At 44.2% G+C, this 12,391-nt stretch overlaps 1 protein-coding gene across 2 annotated transcripts in view; it reads right to left on the bottom strand.

The window, feature by feature from the left end:
• The window catches only part of FRZB (frizzled related protein), a 34,281-nt gene extending 28,726 nt beyond the window's left edge, over positions 1-5,555 (bottom strand). The window contains exon 1 of one of the 2 annotated variants that reach the window (XM_080671222.1): positions 4,478-5,555. In XM_080671222.1, the coding sequence (XP_080527348.1) occupies positions 4,478-4,955 (478 nt within the window). In that variant the 5' untranslated portion in view covers positions 4,956-5,555. The remainder of the gene's footprint in view (positions 1-4,477) is intronic. The other variant, XM_080671223.1, reaches the window with a different exon arrangement.
• Between the last annotated feature and the right edge of the window lie 6,836 nt (positions 5,556-12,391).

Here is a 12,391-nt window from a genome sequence, read left to right as displayed (position 1 = left end):
AGCACCTAAAACATGTGTGGTGTAATTAGTTCTTATTTTGTTGCTGCGAATGATCCCTCTCCTGAGGATGATATATCATTTCCCCAATCACGTTGTTGTTAAATGTTTATACTGTGCTTTACCGTTTATCAGTCACATGAATATTTCTTTTGTTCTTCACAATCCCCAATGTCAAATGACTTGCTTAAAATATTAATGGCAAATCTGGAATTCCAACTAATGGCCTATAACTCTAGAGCTGTGATTTTCTTCAAATTGAGGAAAATAGTCAACTCTTAATTATTCTAAAGTATATATCTATATGGTGACTCTTGATCTCCTCTTCTTATACATCTAGTAAAAAGAGAATGGCCAAATATAACATAGTCAATTTTGGCCAAAACCGGTTTGGCTCAGTGGATAGAGCGTCGGCCTGCGGACTGAAAGGTCCCGGGTTCGATTCCGGTCAAGGGCATGTACCTTGGTTGCGGGCACATCCTCAGTGGGAGGTGTGCAGGAGGCAGCTGATCGAAGTTTCTCTCTCATCGATGTTTCTAGCTCTCTATCCCTCTCCCTTCCTCTCTGTGAAATATCAATAAAATATATTTTTTTAAAAAAATTGAAAAATAAGAAAACTTAAAAAAAAAAACAGTCAATTTTGCTATTTATAGCAACAACTATTTGGAAGTTTGTCGGGAACAAAATAAAAATAAGATTTGGGGACCACTGATAATTGGGTTAACTGTAAATTAAATAACACTGCGATATTCTTCCCTACCCCATTCAGAGTGCCTGTCATGATTTTACAGGATGAAGGATTCTTAAAATCGTGTTTTCTCTCTAGTTTTAATCTAAAATTTCCATTTCTCCTTTCCAATCCATTTTCCTCCTATCACACTAAATAAGTCTTCCTTCTGAGCGTCTGGCCCCTCAAATATTTGTAGACCAGGGCTGAAGAAAAGGCTGCCTGTTCCTCAGGATGGAGGAATGATTAAACAGCAGTTCATGCATGGGAAAGTTGGCCCCGCTCTGCCAGGCGAGACCAGGCCTGGAGAAATGTGTTGAGCAAGAGCTGGGGTGACAAGTTAACACCACTACGGAGAGCAGCAGTGACTGAGGAGTGATTATAAGGCCCTTGGCATGGCACGCCATGGGTGTTGTATAAATAGCTGTTAAATATCATACCGTACATTTTCTTAAATACATGAGTGCTCTGCTTCTGATAAACCATTTGTAACTAACAAACAGCCATCAGACTCATTCTCTTTTCCTGTTGCTCCCAAAGGAATGGGTTCTGGAGCCTGAGGTCCAGGTGGGTTTGTATAAAATGAAATGTTATGAAGCTTATATGTTCAGAAGAAGGTCTGCTTCCCCAAGTTAGGTCCCACTGTGAAGCTTGTTTTCCAGAGCTGAACTGGCCCAAGCTCTAGGGTGAATCTGCAGTGACCAACATACCGTTTCAAAAAACAAATGAACACACACAAAAAAATATCAATTTTCTATAACAATGGTAATCATAGTAAAACAGCTACAGCAGCAGCAACAATTTGTTAAGAGCCATGAACCAGGTGGTACATCTGCTATTTAATTTCATTTTCACATGCCTGTAGGAGGTAGACAGCATTGTCCCTCTGATACAGGTCAAAAAACTGAATCAGAGAGGTTATATAATTTCTTTCTGATAACAGCTGACATGAAGCAGAATCAAGATTCAACGATTGGTCTGTCCATACCCTTTACTCACCATACATGACTAACTTGAACTGATAAAATTCTCAGATAAAGCACGTAGCCATAACCATATAGTAAATGTAAAATGTGGAAAATGAATAAATTTAATGTGAATTTATTATGGTATGATATTTGTTATAAATATATGTTTTGCCCTTAGTATTTCAAAAACAACAAGCAGTTCGAAGCAATATTTCATTTCAGTAAGACTTGGCTTTGCAAAATGTTCTAAGCTTGTAGTTTGCGGAGTCATACTGTATGTACTATGAGGAAACAGATCTATGTGAATGGTAGGATTTGAAAAATCTTCTTGGCATTGAAGGAATGTGAAAGGTGGTCCCGTTTTTATTCAGGAAGACCTTATTTGTATAGTCAGCTGGATTCTAGTCAGAAGACATAAGGACTCTGTTTATACCTGGAGGAAGGGGGGAAGCGGGGAAGCCCAGCTTCGTGAACTATCATATCCCACTGAACCAAGGAGTATATTTGCATCGTAAATTAAACTGGCCACATGTGGTAGCTCCTAAGTAATTCCAGGTGCCTGACAGTTTGACCCAGGATAGGGAATGTAATTTCCAGCAAACCAGCCTTGGAAGCCAAGAGGACCCTTCAGGCTAGAATCCGCCCCTCCATGCCCCACTCCCACGTCCCCTTCAGCTCCCTCCTGCCACAACAGTCTGATTCACACTGAAGGTAAAGGCAGAGGGGAAGGGAGATCTTTACTAAAATATGGTTCCAACTGCCACCTACCCCTCCTTATTTTTCTAGCAAGGATTGCGTCAGCAAAGCAGATATGGTGGCATTTTAAGGTAGCTCAGAAATCAGGTCCATGGACTGACAAATTGTTTCCATGCATGTCCTATTTATTTGAGAGCTCCAATGAGGCAATTGTTCTGTGTTTGGTCCACAATGATAGGTAACTCGGGGACACTAATGGAAACTGCTTCCCATCAATATTGACTATGGCTTTGAGAGCCATTAACCTGGCCAAACCTCTCTCCTTTGAGGGCCATCTCTGAGAGGCTTCAGAGCAAGTCTTCTTTAAGGGGGAGGACTGCATTTCACAGGACCCATGGGCGCCTCCCTCCCTCCCAGCCCCTGGCCTGAGAGGAGCATCCGCATTTAATGGGTTCTAAGTACCTGGCAGCCCAGAGCAGCAGCTCACCCAGCTCTTCCAGAGTCTACACAGCCTGTGACAGCACTGAGTGCAAAGGCTCAAGACTGTGCTTTTAGCCCCAAGATTAACTACAAATTCATTTCTTCCTGATTATTGTATACAAGCAGTTCCTGGTTCTTGATCAAAATCAAGAAAACAATAGGTATATTAAGAGTGATACACTAAGTGAAGTGACCATCAAAAGCTCTTGAAATCTTTCTGTTCAGTTTTGGTTTTGTGGCTATTCATACAAACACTTTCCCCCTCCCCACTCACTTTATATTCAACGGGTAATGTGCACAAAGAGCAAATTTTTTTCAAATCAGTTATCTGACACCCAGGAACTATTACCTAGAAATGGACTGAGGACATGAGCTTAGGCTGAGCACATTGAGAGGCAAAAGAAAAACTTTATGCCCAAGAAAAGAACAGAAAAGGAGGCAATCAAGTCTTCACATCCAAGAACAGAGCTGATCTGGGAAGGGTATGAAAGAAGACGAACCGTAAAGATTGGGTTTATTTTTTAAAGGCTACGAAGGGTGACATTTAAGTTTGGGTTAACTGGCAGGAGTGATACTGAGTTAGCGTTAAATGGACCATAAGGAACCAGGTTTAGTTGGGGTCTTAAGAGTTATGACTGTCATACTGAGACCAAACACTAGTGAGAAAACAGCTTGTGGTTTATTCTATTAAATGTAGAACAGCAATAAAGTTTTATGGTAGGGAAAGACTGAAATGCATGTGTGGTTGATGTACACACAGAGAAAGAGCATGAAATAAGGTACTAAAGACAAATTATTTGCAGAACTTAAGAGTGGGATAAGAGGTGAGATTAAAAATAACATTACATGAGTGTGTGATGATAACACGCCTTAAATATAACTCCTTTCACCCATATGTCATTTACAAAATGACTTGGAGGCATATGGGAATGTGAAAAGCGCCCAGCAATGTCACTCCGCCAGCTCTGTGGCGGGAGCCAGTCACAGGAGCTAATCAGCAGTGCATAGCAATGTTTCACAGCTGTTTCAGTCTGGAATGGAAGAACAATTTATCTCATTGAAAGGCGAGGGAAATTTAAGGTGAAGGTAATTGCTCAAATTGGATTTTGAGCAAACACATACCACTAACATCTGTGGGACAGAGAAAGGTTACTGACATTATCTGGGCATTGTTAATGATTAGAAGAAAACGGTGCTTCAGTTTTCTGTTTTCACCATACAATGTTGACAAGCATCTCTAAAGCATTACAGATAGGGAAAATGGATGATTGAGAAAGCAAGAGAACCGGGCAAGAAAGCTCAGTGACTGTAAACAAATAAAAATTTTTAAAAAGCATCACTATACAAGACCTGGTTACTTCCACGTGCAAAGAGAGTGGGAAGTGAAGGGTCCGTTGTGAGTAGAAGTGAGATGGGAGTGGAGTAACCAGTGTGTTTTAGAGAAACACGTCATCTATTGGAAGACAGTGCATCCGTTGGGAAGGGTGATGAGGGGAAAGAAAAGGAGATTAAGAGAAGTGATCGGAATAGAAAAGACAGGATTAGAGAGCAAAGGACTCCAGTAGCTGGCTGCGAGGCAGGGAGAGAGGCTCGCGGCGTCAGGACTCACCCGCGCCGTCGGCAGTGACGATTGCCTCGGGAGAGATGCACACGCCGCGGTCATACACCGGCAGCTCCTCGCAGGCCAGGCTCTCGGGCCACGCGTGGCGGTACTTGATGAGGATGGGCTCACAGCCCTGCCGGGCCCGCTCGCACACAGACTTGCAGGGCTTGATGGGCTCGTGCTGGAAGTCAATGGTGCAGATGGGCGCGTACATCGCGCAGAGGAAGAAGAGCAGGTCGGGGCTGCAGTGGGTGCCCAGCAGACCTTCGAACTGCTCGATGGCCAGGATGGCGTTGGCCTGGGTGCTGTGGTGCAGGTGGTTGGGCATCTTCGTCATGTTCCAGGGCAGGGACTTGCACAGGGGGATGCGGACAGGCTCGCAGGCTGCAGCGCGGGCTCCGGGCACGCGGAGCAGGCAGAGCGCAGCCAGGGCGAGCAGCCCGGCCCGCAGCAGCAGCCTCCCTCCCGGGCGGCCGCAGACCATGATCCCGGCGGGACGGGGCAGGGAGCAGCTGCGCCGAGCACGCCGAGCGAGAGGCCGGCTCCGCCGTCTCCTCCTCCCCCCTGGAACTGGACACGACGATCTGGGAGCTTCTCCTCCCCCGGCAATCTCACAGCTTCCTAGGATCAAATTCCCCCAATGGGGTCCCACGAGCTCCACCGAGCTCCGGCCGCCGCCGCCCCTGCCGCTCTGGCTGCCCTTCCCGTCGTCTAAGCCTCGTGGGGCGGCAGCAGCACCTATTTATTTCCCGTCCCCCCTGGCAAAACTTCAGACTTCGCAGATGAATCCGATGAGAGGATAACAAGAGGAAGCGAGGGAGACATAAAAACAACAGAAGAACTCAACGGAGGTAGTTGGTGCTCTGCGGTGCTGCGTCCCCTGGTTACAGAAAGGTGCTAAAAGAAGCATGAAATTCTCCAAAGGGAGGAGGAGGGGTGTGGAGGCAGAGCAAGGAAGGAAAACCAAAGAGAAAAGTCCCCTAAGGGGGCGGGGCGGTGTGCAGTAAGAGTTTGCAAGTCTTGCAAGCTGAGCCAAAAGATCCACTTTCTGCTGGGAGCTGCCGCGGCTGCAGCGACCGCAGCTGGCAGGAGGGACGGCCGGGTGGAGCCTCGACGGGAGGCCTGCGCCTGGGACCCGCGGTCTCCGCTTTCCTACCTCCAGGCCAGGGGGGCAGATCCGCCCCCGGTGCAGACCCAGCCCTCCAACGCCTGCCCCCCTCCCTAGGAAGTAAAGGAACGAGAGGAAGAAGGGCTGTGGGTTGGAAGCGGAGGGGAGGGGAAGCCTTGAGCAGTAGGGACGCGATAAACCAAGACAGGTCTGACTGGAGACCTGCACGTCTACCCCACCCCCACGCTGCGGAGCCTCCCGGGCTGGCTCCAAAGGAAGAGCCTCCAGCCCCTTACTGAAGAGCCACCCCAATTTCCAACTGAGGAGTCTCCCCAGTTCCTCACTTTGAAACCCACCTAGCCCCAATCTCCCTAGTAACGGAAGCTACAGCTTTATCTGGGGGAGCACCACAGTTCTGCACAAACTCAGACAGGAAGGGGAAGGACTGAAGCAATGTCACTTTAAAGGTCCAAGTCGCAGAAAACATGGACCCTTGTGGCAATGGTGGAGCCTTAACCAGAACTCCTGACTACAGCGGTCTGCACTTTAGATAATTAGGTGGAAGGAAATTGCCTTCCATCTAAAAAAAAAAAAGTCGAAGAAGAAATGCTGAGAACAATTGCAAATAGGCCTCCAGAAGCAAAAAAAAAAAATTTTTTTTTTCATTTTTCTTCCTTTGCCCTGCAGACAAAACCCTTTGAGGTTTTTTTTTTTTTAATCTTAAGAAGGAAAACTAATTGCTTTGAAGCACTTGAACATAAAATGGCACTTAATATTTAACTCTCCTGACCAACAATTTCACCTAACACTTGAGGGAAATGTGTAGGGAAATTACACCACAAATAATAAGGATGATGATGACAACAATAAAATCCTTCCCATCCAAATGAGCTCAGTCTAGAGAAGAAAATAGAAAACAGATCCCCTCCGGGTCCGCTCCTGCCACTAATGAGCCACCTCCCCCACCCGCTTCGAGGGCGTGTTGTAAATGCAATGACCTGCAGAGGCCCGCGCACCCTGCCCTTTCGTAGGGAAATCACGGAGCAAAAGGATTGCAGGCTGTCAGAAAACACAGCCCTCATTGAGAGGAGAAGGAAACAAAGCCTAAAACAAAACAGGAAGTCACCTTTGCTCTACATCATTGAAATATTTCACTGCTTAAATCCATCCTTTCTCAGCCGATAATAAGCAGAAGAAGGATGCCCCCACTTTAGAGCACACAGTGAGATGCCGGTTGCCATTCTCCAGCCCTGACTTGACTGCATTTATGAAACCTCGTTGCTAACTTGAGATCATGAGATTTTATCTCTAAAATGACGATAATCAGCAATTTGTGCCTGCAGTAACTTTTTTCAGAAGGAAGTTTGTTCCACTTAGGGGGATAAAAACAAAACAAAACAGAAGGTAGGTAGGGAGGGAGTCAGAATACAAACTTTGCCTGGTCTACAATATATTGTCATTTTTAAAAAAATTAGAAAGTCAAAAATTATTTAGCAAGTAAAATTGAGGTGGAAAAACATTAAAACAGTCAATATTTGAGCATTTGGGGCCTATTTCGTATTAAGGAAATGTAGGTGGGATTTTCAATAAATTAGAAGGAAGAAGTGAAGGACAGATATAGTAGATTCTTTGCTAAAACATTTTCCTGCTATCTTAAATCTTAACAGTGTAAGAAGAAATGTAGATAGTTGGAGGACCATTGTCTTAATGGTCCTCCAACTATCTACAATAAAGTTTGTTTTTTCTTCTCCTTTACAAGTCAGTTATCCCCTTTGTCTAACATATTCCCTCACAACTTTTCTCTAATCCAAAATTGTCTTTATCAAAACTCAAAATAAGTTTCAGTGCCTCCCAGAGGCCTTTTTGGCCATTTTTCTAGCTAGTGTCCCTTGAACGTTGTTCATTTTTGCAAACTATTCTTTAGCCCGTGGCAATTTACTGCTTCAGAAAAAAAAAAAAATCATTACTCAACTGGGTGTGCGCTGCCTTCCTTAAGAGCATGTATGACTTCTGAAAGAAGAGAATTGGCCTTCTATTTCTTTTGAAATAGGCATTTGAGAAATGTTGGCTGGTGGCATTTAAAATGCAGTATTTTAAGTATTAAGTATACATGTCTTAGAGATGTAAAATCTAATTGAGTAAATAGTGATAGTTAAGTTTGAAAAATAACCTCTATGGTCCTGGCTGTTTGGGGCTCAGTGGTTAGACTCGCAGGCGTCCTCAAACTACGGCCCGCGGGCCACATGCGGCCCTCCGAGGACATTTATCCAGCCCACTGGGTGCCGCTGCCTGTCCTGCTTAGCAGCCGACTCGTCCCGGGCCCACAGTGCGCATAGGAATTTGTTCATAGTTTTTTTTTAAACTATAGTCCGGCCCTCCAACGGTCTGAGGGACAGTGAACTGGCCCCCTGTTTAAAAAGTTTGAGGACCCCTGGTAGAGTGTCAGCCTGTGCACTGGAGGGTCTCAGGTTCAATTCCCAGTCAAGGGCAGTACCTGGGTTGCAGGTTTGAACTCCTCCCCTGATCTGGGTGAGTGCGGGAAGCAACCAATCGAAGTCTCTCACATGGATGTATCTCCCCCTCCCTTATGCTCTCTCTAAAAAATCAATGAAAAAAATATCTTAACTCCTTGGGTGAGGATTTAAAAAAAAAAAAAAAAGCTGTATGATCATGAAGGAAACACAAATTAGACATGTCAAAAAGAGTGCCTTCAAACAAGCCCACATTTAGAGAAAACTAAGGGAAGGGTGAAACCTGGTGCTCCCGAGGAAATGGGTCACAGGGATTTGTTTCTCTGGTGTTCTAGTTTATACAGTTTGGTTTGACTGACAGAACACTGACCTTGCACATGGGTTAAATGAAAGATAGCTGATTGTTTTAGTATTACCCCATATCTGGTGAAGAAATTTCAAAGTACACAATCGACAGACAACACACAAAGGGCTTGGAGGATTGGCGTTTTTAAATGAGATTCGGATGGGCATAGCTATAGTGATCATTTAGAACTAATTTTTTAGAACTAAGAATGAAAAACCAATGAGTTTTATGCAGTGGATTTTATATTTGAGAAAGTTGTCAAGGTGGCAAATGCAAATTATTAGTATAACAACATCCCACTGACAAAATATTTATGGAAACTAGATTCCAGGACCTCAGACGGTTCTCCCAGGCACATGCAGAGGGCCTCTTTCCAGGACACTTCAGCATTGGAGAAGAGCTATGCAGCTACTTGGGACGATGGGTCCATTCCGGGCTCCACAGCTGCTTAGGAAATGTGCGCAGACCCAGTCATCGCCGACCAGTCTTCTTAGAATGTATCGTAGCACCATGGTCAGTGGCAGTTCGTTTAACTTCCTAACAAAAGTTCCTGTAGCAATATCAGGATCAGTCAGAAGGACTGTGGCCAGTGCCATTCTGTACCGACCGAGGATCAGCCATAGGTACCCAGGGAGCAAGGGAACTGGTGTTTATCGAGTAGCTACTATATGTGAGGCACATAAACTGCACTATGCTCTGCCGGAGGTATTAGTTCCAAAGACGAAGAAACTAAGTGGAATAAAAAGCCCAGAGGGATGAACTCCTTCCCCAACACTCTCACAGCTAGCTTTAGGCCTGTCAGAAGCGGGACTTGAATCCCGCTCTTTTCACAATTCCGACAAACAATGCTTCCTGGGCAGAAAGGAGCTGGGAACAGAGAGAACCTAGGCTTTCTATGAGCCTTGGTCTCAGCCTGAACCCCAGCCACACTGATGGTCAGGGACTGGTCTGCCTGCCCAGGAATAGGATGCAAAACCTTGCACTCCACACGGGGCGGCCTTCCTGCTTCATGGCCTTCATCTAAGGCAGTGGTTCTCAACCTTCCTAATGCTGCGACCCTTTAATACAGTTCCTCATGTTGTGGTGACCCCCAACCATAAAATTATTTTCGTTGCTACTTCATAACTGTAATTTTGCTACTGTTATGAATCATAATGTAAATATCTGTGTTTTCCGATGGTCTTAGGCGACCCTCGGTTGAGAACCGCTGCTGTAGAGCCCAGGACCATCGGTCTTAGAACCACTGATTCTAAGGTATCCTGTGGACCTAGAAATTCTTCAAATTCCACTTTAAGGAAATCTTATCTTTCTAGCCTCCAGGCAATCCAATAAAAGCTTCCCACCTGTTAGCTACATCTGCATTAGGGCAGTGACTCTCCAACTGTAGAGTGCAACAGAACCCCTTGCAGGGCTTCTGAAAACACAGATGCCTGGGCCCCATCCAGTTTCTGGGACAGTGGGTCTGGGTTGGGGCCTGAGAAGCTACATTTCTAATAAGTTCCCACATGATGCTGATACAGCTGTTCAGGGACAACACATTGACATTCACCCTTTCCAAATAGATATTAAGCCATGAATTACCCTTAGTAAACTCTTAACGTGCTATAAGGATTTCATGATTTTATATCCTATTTATCTCTTTCTACAAGGAATTTAGAAACAAAATTGTAATAAAGCAGCCTAATAGCTAAATGACACTCTGAATGGGGGAGAAGGGAGAGAGAGGGAGAGTAGATGCGTCTCTTAGTTACTCAGAGGCCATCCTCAGAGCCCCAGTGAGACTTGACAATGAAATCAGCTGTCTCCCTGACCCCAATGTACTTTCGTAAATGAAAATAGCAACACTCCAACCTCATTGCAACAAAAATACAATACATCTAGCTGAAATCGGTTTGGCTCAGTGGATAGAGCGTCGGCCTGCGGACTGAAGGGTCCCAGGTTCGATTCCGGTCAAGGGCATGTACCTTGGCTGCGGGCACATCCCCAGTGGGGGGTGTGCAGGAGGCAGCTGATCGATGTTTCTCTCTCATCGATGTTTCTAGCTTTCTATCCCTCTCCCTTCCTCTCTGTAAAAATATCAATAAAATATATTTTAAAAAAAAATACAATACATCTACCATCAAAGAAGTTCCAGAAAGAAGCATAGTATCTTAGCAATGGAATGACCCTTAGCAATCTAGCCCACACACCTGTTCCCTGTCCCTAACCTACCACCCTCCATATTTTAATTTGAAAAGAAAACTCAGAGATAAAATTACTTATGCAAAGTCATGAGTCAATTAATGGCAGTCGACGGTGCCCAGTTCAATGTCTTTCTATTTATACAATCCTTCTTCTCTGTTGGAAGTATGTGGTTTTCTTGGATTTGGAAACACCAAGTGCCTATATATAATGTATATTATAATTAAACATAATGGTATTCAGTTTACACAATCCCTTAAAATCATCCAAACGCTCCAAACTGCCCAAAAAGATTTAGGACTCTGGAAGGGGAGGTGTGAGACACATCCAGGAAGAACCCACACTGTATCTCCCCCTATGTCTAATTGAAATGCAGCAGATACTGAATTTTTTCCTAATCTCCCTTAGACAAGATTTTATTACAGATGTTTTCTAGAATACCCTTTCTACCATTGTACTCTAGGCTAGACCGACATGTTTTGCTACATCTTTCATCTTTGAAAGTCTTGTTTTATTTCTCAGTTCCCTCTCTTACAGTGACAAAGGAGAAATCAAGAGGCACACAGGTCTATCCAACTTCGGCTGTAGGCCTAAATTATAATATAAATGACTGAGCAACTGACTTTTACCATCAAGGCCAAATGAGAAAATGGTCTTAAAATGATCCCCACAAGATTGGAAATCCTGTTGTTGTTTTCTAAAGAATCAGGAAGAAGCAACAAAATCCCTGTCATTCGTGATTTGTTATTATGAATCGTGCATCTCATGTTTAACCTGGAAGATGAATCAGTCTCTTCCATGGATGTATTAATAATGAGAACATGAATCTGCCAACTTGGCCACTATATCAATTACTAAAGCCAACAAATGTTTTTAAATCAAAACTTTTCCCTCAGTTTCAAAGAATAAATGCTCATCAGAATCTCAGAGATAGCTACTGAAAGATTTTTAGGATCAAAGTGAGAGACTTCAAAATAAATTACCCAATGTAAAGGGCCTAATTCTCAACAGGGATTCTTCTAGTGCTAACAGGACCTTCCCTGGGCCTAAGTGTATTACCCCTAAAACACCAATTAACTAATTTCCCACATGTGGGAATCCTGACATGTTGACCTTGCTAACCAAAGAACATTAATCATCCTGTTCGATTTTCCCCCAAGATCCTTTCTAATTGAGGCCCTTGACCCTCCAGATGTCTCACTCTTCCATCACTGGTTAATAACTCCACCTCTGGCTAAAACTCTTTCAATCTTTCTCTCCATTCTCCCATCATACAGAACTGGATCATCACAGTGTAACTCGGGCCAGAATTGTGGAAGCCACTCACTGCTAACAACCTACCCCTCCTACCAGTCTCCACGCGTTTGTTTGTTTTTATATCCTTAGTTCTAGGACTTCTGTTCAGCTAGTCTTCAGATGGTTCTCCAGGTTGATTGTTCTGTAATTTAGTTGTAATTTTTTTTAATTATTATTTTTTTTATTGATTTTAGAGAGGAAGGGAGCGGGATAGAGAGAGATAGAAACATCAATGATGAGAGAGAATCATTGATCAGCTGCCTCCTGCACACCCCCTACTGGGGATCAAGCCTGAAACCCAGGCATGTGCCCTTTACTGGAATCAAACCTGGGACATTCAGTCCACAGGCCAACGCTCTATCCACTGAGCCAAACTGGCTAGGGCTTAGTTGTAATTTTGATGTAATTATGGGAGGTGGTGAGCACATTTTCCTACTCCGCCACTTTCACTGTAACTCCTTGACCTGATAAGATATATGACTTGATAGGACTTTGCACGTAGGTATTCCGGGAAACCA

Source organism: Plecotus auritus, assembly GCF_963455305.1.
Source record: "Plecotus auritus genome assembly, chromosome: 5".
In the NCBI taxonomy this organism is placed as follows: domain Eukaryota; kingdom Metazoa; phylum Chordata; class Mammalia; order Chiroptera; family Vespertilionidae; genus Plecotus; species Plecotus auritus.
Note: the sequence above shows the minus strand (reverse complement) of the source record. Positions and strands in the feature narration are given on the sequence as shown.